This window comes from Sus scrofa, chromosome 12, assembly GCF_054392235.1.
Source record: "Sus scrofa isolate SSC_HxYL_T2T_F1_AM1 chromosome 12, Sscrofa_HxYL_maternal_Yorkshire_Landrace_v2.0, whole genome shotgun sequence".
Classification (NCBI taxonomy): domain Eukaryota; kingdom Metazoa; phylum Chordata; class Mammalia; order Artiodactyla; family Suidae; genus Sus; species Sus scrofa.
The window spans coordinates 44,306,769-44,320,235 of NC_139394.1; the positions used below are offsets into that span (position 1 = coordinate 44,306,769).

The 13,467-nt window shown below is 43.8% G+C and overlaps 2 protein-coding genes and 1 non-coding gene across 9 annotated transcripts in view; 1 reads left to right on the top strand and 2 right to left on the bottom strand.

Moving 5' to 3' along the window:
• AP2B1 (adaptor related protein complex 2 subunit beta 1) overlaps window positions 1–7,790 on the bottom strand; it is a 139,431-nt gene extending 131,641 nt beyond the window's left edge. For 2 of the 6 annotated variants that reach the window (XM_084982783.1, XM_084982780.1), the window contains exons 1-3: window positions 7,345–7,790; window positions 5,330–5,389; window positions 2,907–3,060 (exon numbers count right to left, since the gene is read on the bottom strand). The gene's annotated coding sequence lies outside the window, so the exon portion shown is untranslated. Of the gene's footprint in view, window positions 1–2,906; window positions 3,061–5,324; window positions 5,390–7,344 lie in introns of all 6 variants that reach the window. The other 4 variants (XM_084982785.1, XM_084982781.1, XM_084982784.1 and 1 more) reach the window with 2 other exon arrangements.
• Window positions 40–4,747, top strand: PEX12 (peroxisomal biogenesis factor 12). 2 transcript variants are annotated; one of them, XR_014821384.1, is made up of 4 exons: window positions 40–630; window positions 1,199–1,752; window positions 2,942–3,738; window positions 4,037–4,747. XR_014821384.1 is itself a non-coding variant. In XM_003131719.5 (3 exons), exons 1-3 carry the CDS (start codon window positions 505–507, stop codon window positions 3,339–3,341), a joined length of 1,080 nt encoding a protein of 359 aa, XP_003131767.1. In that variant the 5' UTR covers window positions 40–504; the 3' UTR covers window positions 3,342–4,747. The 2 variants fall into 2 exon arrangements, 1 of the variants encoding a protein (XP_003131767.1); XM_003131719.5 differs by having other exon boundaries at window positions 2,942–4,747.
• On the bottom strand, window positions 5,510–5,606 carry LOC146398246 (Z30 small nucleolar RNA). The gene has a single exon (XR_014822132.1). It is a non-coding gene; the product is annotated as a Z30 small nucleolar RNA (small nucleolar RNA).
• Window positions 7,791–13,467: the final 5,677 nt, after the last annotated feature.

The following is a 13,467-nucleotide window of genomic DNA, read 5'->3' on the forward strand; positions in this document are numbered from 1 at the left end:
CCTGCTTTCAAACGCTGTGTCGCGGGTCTCTGGCGCTTCGCAGGAGTCAGCGCGCTAGGACGGGAACAGGCGGGGGGACTGCACTGCTCACAACTGAGCCTGACCGAGCGGACCCTCAGAGCCGCCTGGCTTTTGGAGCCTTTAAGATTGAAGTCTATGATTGACAGCTTCCAGGACTGCGGCTCGAGAGTTCAGCGCTCCTTCGCCCGTACCTGTCCCCCTCTGTCACACGCTCTACCCTGTGAGGTGCAGCATTAATCAAGTCACCCCCTCCCACTCGCCACTGCCACCCGCGTCTGCGTCAACTTGGTTCTTAACCTCCTTCACCCAAGAACCCCTCCCCTCTGCCTCCGGAAAAGGTCTTTTTTTGCCTAGTTCTTGTAAAATTAAGGGGGTATCCTGCAGAAAGTTATCTTCAAAACTGACACCATCTGATACTCCCCAAAAGTTCATGCTTGCTAGGGAGTTTGTGTGCAAAGCAAAACCCAGTGCACACAGGAAACTATGGCTGAACATGGGGCTCACATCACAACTGCTTCTGTAGTGGATGACCAGCCATCCATCTTTGAAGTGGTAGCCCAGGAAAGTTTAATGACAGCAGTGAGACCTGCTCTTCAGCATGTGGTCAAGGTAAGGATTTAATTCCCTGAAACGTTTTAGAGATGTCTGGGTAAAAACTAAACCAACATTTTTGAATGTATTTGTTGGCCTAAGTTTTTTTTGTTTTGTCTTTTTGCCTTTTCTAGGGCTGATTCCCGTGGCACATGGAAGTTCCCAGGCTAGGGGTCTAATCAGAGCTGTAGCCACCGGCCTAGCCACAGCCACAGCAATGCAGGATTCCGAGCAGCGTCTGTGATCAACACCACAGCTCACGGCAATGCCGGATCCTTAACCACTGAGCAAGGCCAGGGATCGAACCTGCAACCTCATGGTTCCTAGTCGGATTCGTTAACCACTGCGCCAGCACAGGAACTCCTGTTGGCCTAAGTTTTGAAATAACCAGTTTGCATATAATTCATATCCTATGATTTAACTGTTACTCGGGTCTCTGTTTTGTGTTGAGTGTTGTGTGTTGTGTGTACTCAATACCCAGCACTTAAGGAAGCTTAAAATAGAATTTAGAGGGGAAAAAAAAGGAATTATAAATACAAGGCATAGTATATGTGTAATTAAATTTCGTTTATTTATTTTGCTTTAGGTTCTTGCAGAATCAAATCCTGCCCACTATGGCTTCTTTTGGAGATGGTTTGATGAAATTTTTACCGTGCTGGATCTTTTGCTCCAGCAGCATTATCTGTCTAAAACCAGTGCCTCGTTTTCTGAAAACTTTTATGGCTTAAAGAGGATTGTAATGGGAGACACACAGAAGCTTCAGAGATTGGCCAGTGCTGGTCTCCCAAAGAGGCAGCTCTGGAAGTCAATTATGTTCCTGGTTCTTCTTCCCTATCTGAAAGTGAAGCTGGAGAAGCTAGTTTCCAGCCTGAGAGAAGAGGATGAATATTCCATCCATCCCCCTTCTTCCCGCTGGAAGCAATTTTACAGAGCCTTCCTGGCAGCCTACCCATTTGTTAACATGGCCTGGGAAGGCTGGTTTCTAGTACAACAGCTTCAGTACATCCTAGGAAAGGCTCAGCATCACTCACCACTGCTGAGTCTGGCTGGAGTTCGCCTTGGGAGGCTTACAGTTCATGATATACAAGCTCTGGAGCACAAACCAGCTGAAGCCAGCATGATGCAGCAACCTGCTGGGAGGTAAGACCTTAACATTTCCCCCAAATCTTTGATTGATAAATTCTAAAAGCTTATCCAAATTTTATGAAACTCACCTCTCTCAGTCCACGTGGAGGTATTTCATAAAATCAGAGAAAAAAATTCTTGTGTCCATAAAACAAGGACTGTCATCCCGGTAACCTTCCTCATACTGGCTACATGTTTGTCCACACTCGCTAAAGGAAACTGTGCTAGATGTGTATATATCTCAATCCTCATCACAACTCAATGAAATAAATGCATTAGGACCATTTAACACCTGAAGAAACTAAGTTCCAACAGTTAAGTACCTTGCCAAGGCCATACAACTAGAAGGAGCAGAGCTGAGAGTCAAGCCAGATCAATACAGTTCTAAAGACTGCTCTTAACCATGGTGCTATCCCGTTTCTAGTTAGTGTGTGTTCTCCTACAAGTTCACATATATTCCTGGAGAGTTCCCTGCATGCTCAGCAGTTAACGAACCCTAACGACTAGGATCCATGAGGATATGGGTTTGATCCCTGGTTAAGGATCTGGTGTTGCCGTGAGCTGCAGTGTAGATTGCAGAAACAGCTCAGATCCCCTGTTGCTGTGGCTCTGGCGTAGGCCTGCAGCTGTAGCTCCAATTGGACCCCTAGCCTGGGAACTTCCATATGCCTTCGGGGGGCGGCCCAAAAAAGCAAAAAAATATATATATATTTATATTCCTCAATACTGCTGAATTATTTTTTAAGTGAGTTGTTTCTTTTTCTGGTTATTAGTATCTTCTGCCCCAAAAAAAGTGTCACTAATTTCAATGTCTAACTAATTTCTTCCATAAAACAAAAAACAAACAAAACCCTAGTCATTAAAAACAAAGCTTAGGAGTACCCTGGTGGCTCAGTGGATTAAGGATCGGTGTTGTCACAGCTGTGGCTTGCGTTACAGGTATGTCCGGGGTTTGATCCCTGGCCTGGGATTTTGTACGCCGAGGCCAAAAAAACAAAAAACAAAAAAAAAACAAAATAAAGCTTAGCTCCCATACTAAAATACTGTAAGTCAGAAAGAGGGAACTGTTTCGAATAGATCCTTACAGAGATAATGCCAGTCCAGCAACTATTCAGTCCCGGAGCTGAATTAGTGATTCTGATGACAATTTAGTCATTCTGTGATTTTACCTAGTTTTTTCCTTTTGCCTCCTTGTTCTAAACAGCATTGGTGAGAAGATAAAGTCTGCTCTGAAGAAAGCTGTGGGGGGTGTTGCCTTGTCCCTCTCTACTGGCCTTTCTGTGGGTGTGTTCTTCCTGCAGTTCCTTGAGTGGTGGTATTCATCTGAAAATCAAGAAACCATCAAGTCATTGACTGCCCTGCCTACCCCACCACCACCTGTACACCTAGACTACAATTCTGATTCTCCCCTGTTACCCAAAATGAAGACTGTGTGCCCACTATGTCGTAAAAACCGGGTGAACGACACTGTTCTCGCCACCTCTGGTTATGTGTTTTGTTATCGCTGTGTGTTTAATTACGTGAGGAGTCACCAGGCTTGTCCCATCACAGGTTATCCAACAGAAGTCCAACATCTAATTAAACTGTACTCCCCTGAGAACTGAAAGGGGTTAGCACCTTATCTCACAACAAAATGATTGTGCTGTTAAGGCCACAGGGCTGGTCTTCCACATGGTAAATAGCATTGTTTGATACTTCTCATTCTCAGTAATTCTATGAACTTTAAGTAATGACATGGATTTCTTTAAAAGGATATACTCGATCTTAATCTTTTAGCTTGCTCTCTAGACATCCCGAGAGTTGACCGAGCTGGCTGGAGTGAGAGAAACAAGATTGGCAGGGGATGTGACGGTCAGCATGGAGGAAGTAAATAAAAGGATACTTGGCACAGAAGCTTTGCCTGTCCCCTTCCTTAAAGAACAAGGGGTACAGAAGCTCTCAGGAAAACCTCCCCCAAAAAAGTGGGTGGTGAAGGGGAAGCAGGCCTTTTTAGAAAAGAAAGCATGGGGAGTTCCCGTCGTGGCGCAGTGGTTAACAAATCCGACTAGGAACCATGAGGGGGCAGGTTCGGTCCCTGCCCTTGCTCAGTGGGTTAACGATCCGGCATTGCCGTGAGCTGTGGTGTAGGTTGCAGACGCGGCTCAGATCCTGCGTTGCTGTGGCTCTGGCATAGGCTGGCAGCTACAGCTCCGATTCGACCCCTAGCCTGGGAACCTCCATATGCCGCAGGGGCGGCCCTAGAAATGGCAAAAAGACCAAAAAAAAAGAAAAAAAAAAAAAAAAGAAAAAGAAAAGAAAGCATTTATCTGCACATGAGGAATAGGTTTTTATCAGTTTACAAACAGTGTGAATGCTGGACCTGCTCTTTACAGAAATACTTAGAAACAATACTTGGAATGTTTAGAAAAACAGCTCCTTCCATATTGCTGTGACCCATTTCTTAAATAACATTTCCTATAGTTGATCAACTTTTAAAGATCCCTTTGTGAACCTTACATATCTTTCTTGGAAAAATGGTTAAAGGAAAACAGGGCTTGAATTTATACAGAGAATAGTCTGAAGATTTCAATGTGAAAGCAAAGCTATTAATGAAGAGATGAAGTAAAATACTAATAACTATGTGTGAAGAAAGGATCTTTTAATAAGCTCTTTATGCTTGCTGTTAAGTGTTTGTTAGGACTTCCTATTGTGGCTCAGTGGTAATGAATCCGACCAGGATATGGGTTTGATCCCTGGCCTCACTCAGTGGGTTAAGGATCCGGTGTTGCTTGAGCTGTGGTGTAGGTACAGACAAGACTCGGGTCCCGAGTTGCTATGGCTGTGGCGTAGGCTTTCAGCTGTAGCTCCAACTGGACCCCTAGCCTGGGAACTTCCATATGCCACAAGTATGGCGCTAAAGAGCCAAAAAAAAAAAAAAAAAGTTTGCCAAACTGGCATGAATAATTCGGGCTGTTACTAATGTTTCTATGAAACACGAGTAATTTTTAAGAATAAATGCTTTTGGCAAAGAGCTGTTCCAGGTTGTCATGATTATATGGAAACTGAAAGATGAGCTGAGGTGTTAAATTTTTCATTCAGACCAGCTTTGACTTTTTGAGGTATTAACATTTTGCTTTTTTTGCTAATCCAATACTTGGAGAGAAATCCTCTACTGAAACTGCAAGAGTTCAGTCTTATATGAAATACCTGATTTCAGAAATACTACAGAAACACTTAAGTTGCCTGTGTAGAAAAATGCAAGCCACTACCCTTTTTGGCAGGTTGGTGAAAATACATGGGCTTAAAAATAAATCAGTACTAGAAGAAGAAGGATGAAAATAATTTCATCCTGAAACAGGTGAGACAGGTGTTTTCCATTACAACTCTTTAGCAATTCAAAGCACATCCTCTGATAGCACCAAAGTGATAAAACAAAAATTTTAAATAGAAATTTATAGCTTTTAAAATATTAACACTTTTATGTACCATAAAACGAGTATAATGGGTATTTGCAAAAATCCTTATTAAGCCACAGGGTTTTATGAGAACAAATACCATAGTTAATTAAACATTTTTAATATAGTAATAAGTCAATACGTGAACTGAACCAGACTTAGGATTGAAGTAATGCAGTCTTCCATGAAGATATCAAAGCCATGTTTTTCACCTTAACCTACAAAGGAAAACATGAAAGTGTCAGTAATTCAAAAGCATATCAAAGAAACACTTACATGATAAAACCAGTATCCAAATATGCTAGAACATACCAATGTGGAAAAACCACAAGCAGAATCAGCTCAGAGAGAAGATTAAGGGGTCATTCCCTGGTCAAAGCCAACACAGAAGTTATGGCAATACCAGGTCAGACTATACTTCACTCATCATCGCATCATTGTCTCTCACCTCCTTGTATTACCTAAAAGCAGCTCAACACGCTATTTTCACATCCAAGAAAACTTAAGTTCACTCATGAAATTAAAAAAAAAAAAAGTGTTTCTTTTTAGGTAAGTTTCAACCATGGGCTTTCAATACTTGATCTTTGAAATACAGAGTAGAGTGGAAAAGCATTTTTTAGTGAGCCAAAACACCACGCAAGATAAAAATCTCAGAAATGTCCGTGAAAGGATTTATAGTATAGTAGGAATTCTACTAAATTCCTTTATAAAACTCCAGTTTTGTGTTTTTTTTTTTTTTTTTTTTTTAGTGCCACACCTGCAGCATATGGAAGTTCCCAGGCTAGGGGTCAAATCGGAGCTACAGCTACTGGGCTACACCAGGACCACAGCCACAGCAGATCCGAGGTGCATCTGTAACCTACACCACAGCTCAGGACAACGCCAGATCCTTAACCAATTGAGCAAGGCCAGGGGTTGAATCCACATCCTCAGGGATACTAGTCCATTCCGCTGAACCACAATGGGAACTCCCTCCAGGTCATTTAATATACACTTTGATTTACAATTCTGCTGCCAACAAAGATGAAAAGTATAGTCATATAAATTTTATAAAGGAGCCTTCTAAAGAGTCCAAGACCAAGGGAGGCTATGATTTGACAAAGGTCCACAGCAAATTAACCGCAGAGCTGCAAAGAGAAACTGAGGTCTGATTACCAGATTTATATTTTTCCACTACCAGCTAAATATAAGGTTAAATCTCACTTTTCTCCAGGCCCTGGGCAAGATAAAGGAAGCAATGCAAAGCCTGGGTACTTCACAACCTGGACAGTCAATTTCTGAATGAGAAAGCTGACTGCATTTCATTTATTCTAAATGACACTTTCTCGTGGTTTACTATTGCTGACATGCTATGTTAAAATACTAGGATCACAAATAATGTTACCCTCTCCAGCCTTGGAGTATAGTTACCAGTCAGTATCTAAACAATTCTGGAGACACAACATGCTTCCTTCAGCCATTTATACATGTCAATAAATTGACACTCCACGGTTAAAAACTATCAGCTATGGTCTTTGTTCTCCATTCAGCAACTAAACTCCACATAGGAGAGGGAAACTAACAAAGTGCCGGTTTACAGGAGCTATCTCATCAACCTCTACGGGCTGAAAGAATGAACAAACAGGCTGAAAGAATTGAACAAAGAGGCTTAAAGAATTTAATGTACATAACTTTGTCTAAAAGCATGAAACTTGGGAGAACTCCAACTGTGCTCCAACCACATACGGCGGGTACACTTCCCTAGCTCTCCTCTTCAGTACATTTTGCTGCGTCTGGAATGTCTTCCCTACCCCCTTTCAACCTGGAGAATGACTAATTATAGTTTTAAACCTTTGTTCAAATGTCACCTTCTCTGATAAGCTGATAAGTGGTCCCTTACTCCCTCAGTTATCCCCTCCTGTGACTCCTATAGCACTTTTTCCCACCACAATACACAACACATGCCAATCACTCACCCATTCACGTCCCCCACCTCCCCGTCTCTCCCACCAACCCCATCACTCAGAAATCCTAAAGAACTAAGTCTGTCTTCCTGGCCTCCGCATCCATTACGCTCAGAAATATGCCTGGTACACAAAAGGCTCAATAAAAGCGTTTCGTTCAATGAGCGACTCTCCCTACTAAACCCTAAACTCCTAGATTATAAAAGCATTAGATTATAAAGCCGACTTACCTCCAACACTGCGCGCTGATTAAGGATGTACCTCAAGCATCCTTAAGTCCTCCTTCCCCCAGCTTCTAACTCATAGCGTTCCGCATGGTGCCCTGCGCAAGGACCACCAATGCTTATACGCAGTGGACCCTCAAAATGATAACACTACTACTGCTGCTGCTGCTAAAATTAAAAAAAAAAAACAAAACAAAAAAAACCACTACTACTCCTGCTAATAATAACGTCCAAACCCCACAAACTTCAGTAAAGCCTGAGAAAACCGTCCTTGCGGGGAAACGCGAGTAAGGCCGGAGCCACAGCTCAAACCAAAGGTTCAGACAGGGGATCGGCAGGTCCTTTCCGAACCTCCCCAAAATTCTCACGCCCTAAACTCTCAGCAGGCCACCCCGGCTTGTAGAGGGTGACTGCAGACGAGCCTCTGCGGTACGGTCCCAGGACGAAACTGCACTCAGCATCCCAACCCTCCTTGCGCATGCTACCCTGCCGGCATCCCACAGTCCCGAGCGGCCTTCCCGCGACAACCAATCGCATAGCGGCCGGAGGATCACGTGGCCCGGAGCCTTGAGGCGGGGCTGGTGCGAGGAACAGCCAATGGGAGGGCGAGACGAACGTCATGGATGGATGGAGCGGGCTGGCTCCTCCAGGGCTTTCTCCGTCGCCGCTTTGCGTGGCGGGCTCCGTCCTGAGTTCAAAGCTAGGTTCTGAGCTATTCCCGTGCATACTGCGATTGTCTGGCCTCGAGGAGCCTGTAGTCCGGAGTGGTTTTACTAGTGCCTTGTTTCACAACTGGGAAAGGGCCTCTGAGGCAGGCTTGTAGAGTGTGTGTGCCCTGGTTTTCCGGAAAGAAAGTATTTATTCCCGCTTCAGGGCTAGAGATTGGAATGGACGGGGTTTTTGTTTGTTTGTTTTTGTCTTTTTGCCATTTCTAGGGCCGCTCCTGTGGCATATGGGGGTTCCCAGGCTAGGGGTCTAATCAGAGCTGTAGCCGGCGGCCTACGCCACAGCCACAGACAGCAACGCGGGATCCGAGCCGCGTCTGCAACCTACATGACAGCTCACCGCAATGTCAGATCCTTAACCCACTGAGCAAGGCTAGGGATCGAAGCCACAACTTCATGGTTCCTAGTCGGATTCGTTAACCGCTGAGCCACGATGGGAACTCCTGGAATGGACTTTTGATGACTCTGTCCCTCCGTCCATGTCCAGGGGAGACTCACTGGCTTTTCGGGGCTTTGGGCGCTTCCTAAATTCGGAAGAGGTAGCCAATGAATAAGTTCCAAGAAGAGCAGGAAAGACTTCATGGGAGAGGAAGTATTTGATCTGGGCCTTGAAAGATGGGTGGGGTTTGAGAAATAGGAGATTCTGGGAGAAAATCATTTAACTCCTCTATTAAATTAGAAAGCATAAGGGTAAAGATAAAGGTAAAACACTGTAGTGTTTCTCAAAATTCAGTGAATTAGAAACACCAGGAGGGGAGTCCTCCTGCGGTGCAACCAGTTAAGGGTCCAGTTGGCATTGCCCTGGTTTGGGTTGCTGCTATGATGATGGTTCCATCCCTGGCTCAGGTTGCTTCTGGTGCGGCCAAAAAAAAAAAAAAAAAGGAAAAAGAAAAATACCAGGAGGAAACTTAACAACACAGACTTCCTCCAAGATCAAAAACAAATGACAAAAACTCCCAACCCAGACTCACAGAATCAGTAAGGTTGAATCTGTAATTGGATCCCAGGCATCTATATTCAAATAAGTGCCCCAGGGGAGAGTCTGATTCATACCAAAGCTTGAGGACCAGTGTTGAGCACCAGCGTTAAAGAAAGGGGATGGTAGGAGATTTGAAAGACAGGGTGAAACTTTGTTAAGGATAATGGCTTGCTGGCTGTGTAGTTTAGACTACTCTGGATAAAGTGGAAGATTGGAAGATTTCAGAGTCTGAGGAGATAGGTGATTAGCACTGGAAACTCAATATGCTGTATTTTTAAATTCACCGAGGGAAAGCAGAGTGAAAGAAGGGGAAGTTATTGCAAGTAATTGCAATGGTCCAGGTGAGAGCTAATAAGAAATAGAGAGGTGGCATATGAAAGGCACAGAAAGAATGTGATGAGTGTCAGATTGGGATGCTAGAAGACATGAAGAAATAAAAGGAATGAATAAGAAACGGAACATCCTCTGTATTAGACCTACTAAGGGCCTCTATTGCACTTTAAAGGTAGGAGAATTTACAGTAGAGAATGGGCCTTTGCAAGTGCCGTTTCCACTGCCTGCCTGGTTTTCCCCTTCCTTCTCCATCACCTTTTCTCAACTTGGTGCTTTTTTTTTTTTTTTTAAGGGCCGAACCCATGGCATATGGAGGGTCCCAGGCTAGGGGTTGAATTGGAGCTGTAGCCACTGGCCTACACCACAGCCACAGCAATACAGAATCTGAGCTGCATCTTCGACCTGCACCACAGCTCACGTCAATGCTGGATCCTTAACCCACTAAACGAGGCCAGGGATGGAACTCTCCTCCTCATGGATACTAGTCGGGTTCATTAACCCCTGAACCACAACAGAAACTCCAAGTGCATTCTTTTTTGTTGTTGGTTTGGTTTGGATTTTGCATTACCCGAGGCATCATGCCAGTTTCAGCTCATGTGCCATTTCATTTACGAAATTTTATCTTGTTCTCACAAGCAGAGTCATTGACACTTCTCGGAATATCCCAGGCACACTGGGCCTATGTTTCTAGCTCTCCAGAATGGCACTGGAGGGTAGTGGTCATGCATGTGGACTGTAGTATTTGCAAGCACCGTAAACTCTGTGTTCCTCAAATTGTATGTAAAAAAGGAATAATAGAGCTATTATGAGAATTGAATGAGAACAATGCATAGTACATAGAGTGCTCAGCTGATGTTATCGTATATGTTGTATTGCAATGAATTGTTTAATCATGTTTTCCCTCTCTAGGTTGTGACTAGGACATGTATCTTACTTTTCTGCCCAACAGTAAGGCAGCATGGCAGAATGAAAGTAAATAGGTCTTGGAATCAGATAGGGATTCAAATCCCAGCTCTGCTACTTGCTAAGTATGTAACCTTGAGCTTAACTTCCCTGAACTCAGTTTCTGCATTTATAAAATGGTGAAAATAGGAGTTCCTGTCGTGGCGCAGTGGTTAATGAATCCGACTAGGAATCATGAGGTTGCGGGTTCGGTCCCTGGCCTTGCTCAGTGGGTTAAGGATCTGGCGTTGCTGTGAGCTGTGGTGTAGGTCGCAGACAAGGCTCAGATCTGGCGTTGCTGTGACTATGGAGTAGGCCAGTGGCTACAGCTCTGATTAGACCCCTAGCCTGGGAACCTCCATATGCTGTGGGAGTGGCTAAAGAAATGGCCAAAAAAAAAAAAAAAAGACTAAATAAATAAATAAGTAAAATGGTGAAAATAGCATGTCTTAGAAGTTGTTCTGAGGACAATTTGAGATCCTCAAAGTTGCAGATTTGGCCCAACAAAGGCAGTCACTAAATGGCACAAATGACAGGTAGCCCCAGAGCATCGCACCATATTCAGAAGACAGTAAGTGCTTAGTAACTGGTTATTGAGTGAAAAGCTGACATGTGCCATTCACCATGCTAAGCTCTTTATATACGTCATCTCACTTCATTCTCACAGGAACTGTATGGAGAAGGCATTGCAATTTACAGAGAAGGAATCTGAAGCTTGGATTATCTTAAGCGAGGCTTCAAAGCGAAAAAGTGCTAGAGTTAGGATTTCAATGCCCTAGATTCTCAAAACAAACAAACAAACAAAAACAAAAAAACAAAAAAAACCCCAGCTGATTGAATGAGAGAATGAATGAAAGGAGACTTACCAAGAGTCAGGTAGTGGTGTGGTCACTATGCTATCTAGTCTGCTATTCTAGACAAATCATCTCTTTGAATGAGATGGAGGCTGGTATTTGGCAGTTTGAGTCTATTGAGCTTGAAGCATTTGTAACTACCTCTGTGGATAAACTGAAATGCTTATTGAATAAACACATCTTAAACTGGGGACTCTAGTTCTTGGTCAACTGCCAAGAGCATGGCTGAATCACTTTCTCAAGACCTAAAAGGGAGTTCCCATTGCTGTGGCTCAGCAGTAACAAACCCGACTAGTATCCATGAGGATGTGGGTTCGATCCCTGGCCTCACTCAGTGGGTTAAGTATCCAGCATTGCAGTGGCTGTGGTGTTAAGCCAGTGGCTGCAGCTCCAATTGGGCCCCTAGCCTAGGAACTTCCCAATGCCGCAGGTATGACCCTAAAATGACACACACACACAAAAAAAAAACCTATAGAAAAATAACACTGTTAAAGCTACCTATTTCCAGTTACTTTGTGTCGTGGACATTTGCTTTGAGGTATCAGAGCCAAAATGTGAGATCCTCCCTGGCCTGATAACATACTCTTTTTTTTTTTTTTTTTTTTTTTGTCTTGTGTCTTTTTGTTGTTGTTGTTGTTGCTACTTCTTAGGCCGCTCCCGCGGCATATGGAGGTTCCCAGGCTAGGGGTTGAATCGGAGCTGTAGCCACCGGCCTACGCCAGAGGCACAGCAACGCGGGATCCGAGCCGCGTCTGCAACCTTCACCACAGCTCACGGCAACGCCGGATGCTTAACCCACTGAGCAAGGGCAGGGACCGAACCCGCAACCTCATGGTTCCTAGTCGGATTCGTTAACCACTGCGCCATGACGGGAACTCCTGATAACATACTCTTCATAGCCAGGGGACTTAACTAAGGAACTTTGAAGAAGGAAGAGAAATTCTCTTTGCCCTTCTTTCACATTATCTTTCCTTCTGATTTGATCTCCAATAGTGCACTGAAGAAGGACACGAAGGAAAGAATAGTCTAGTTCCTATTTTGAGAAGAAAAAGGGAGGTTCTTGGGAGTTCTCTGATGGCTCAGCAGGTTAAGGATCTGACATTGTCACTGCTGTGGCCCAGGTCACTGTTGTGGCACAGCTTTGCTGGCATGGCAACTTCTGCATGCCACAGGCAAAACCAAAAATAAAATAAAAGTAAAGTAAATAAAAGTAAAGTAAAGTAATAAAAAAAATAAAATAGTACTTTAGATTTCTGATTTCAAAGACTGCAAAGCAATCCAGAATCCCAGACTTGAAAGGCAGTGGGAAGAGTTGGAGCATTTGTATTAAACCGACCTGGCTTTGCACCCCAGCTCTTCCTTTTACTGCCCGTGTGATCTCAGTTTCCAGGTAGTGTGCCACCCTCCCAGCTTGGTCCCTTGTGCACAAATGCACGTGTCCGGTAAATGATGGTCCTTTTCATCTTTCTAAAAGCAAGTAATATCAAAAAGATTGCAGCTTAAGAGTGAAGCTGAGAATTAAGGTAGATGGATGGTAGCAATAAAGAGACTGAATTTGGAAACAATGTGAGTGAAATAGGGTTAAAGTTGAAGCTGAGAGCAGGCCTTTGCAATTTATTATGTTGCTATGCTGATTATACATCGTAGTATCCATTCTGCCCCCATCCTAGAAACTTTTCAGCCAAAAAGGTACAGAGGGTAATACCAGCAAAGCAAAACTTCATAGGAACAGTAACCACAGATAATAATAATAATAATAATAATGGGAGTTCCCGTCGTGGCGCAGTGGTTAACGAATCCGACTAGGAACCATGAGGTTGCGGGTTCGGTCCCTGCCCTTGCTCAGTGGGTTAACGATCCGGTGTTGCCGTGAGCTGTGGTGTAGGTTGCAGACGCGGCTCGGATCCCACGTTGCTGTGGCTCTGGCGTAGGCTGGTGGCTACAGCTCTGATTAGACCCCTAGCCTGGGAACCTCCATGTGCCGCGGGAGCAGCCCAAGAAATAGCAAAAAGACAAAAAAATAAAATAAAATAATAATAATAATAATAATAATGAGGGGTATTCAGAAAACTATTTAAGAATGTTAGTTCATCATAAACAAATTGAAGTAGAAACACAGAGTTGTTTGATGGTTTGATTTAGGTGAAGAGAAGTATATTAGTTTCCTGTGGCTGCAGTAACAAATTACCACAATCTTGTTTGCTTAAAACAACAAAAATTTATTCTCTCGCAGCTGGAAATGTGACATAAGTGGGCAGAAGTCAAGGTGTCGGCAAGGACAGAAGTCAAGGTGTCG

What these genes read in the sequence shown, in the direction of transcription:
- PEX12 (XM_003131719.5), top strand. Translation starts at nt 505, where the DNA reads ATGGCTGAACATGGGGCTCACATCACAACTGCTTCTGTAGTGGATGAC. An exon ending in CTCTTCAGCATGTGGTCAAG is followed by an intron (nt 631 to 1,198) that starts GTAAGGATTTAA and finishes ATTTTGCTTTAG; the next exon opens with GTTCTTGCAGAATCAAATCC. An exon ending in ATGCAGCAACCTGCTGGGAG is followed by an intron (nt 1,753 to 2,941) that starts GTAAGACCTTAA and finishes TGTTCTAAACAG; the next exon opens with CATTGGTGAGAAGATAAAGT.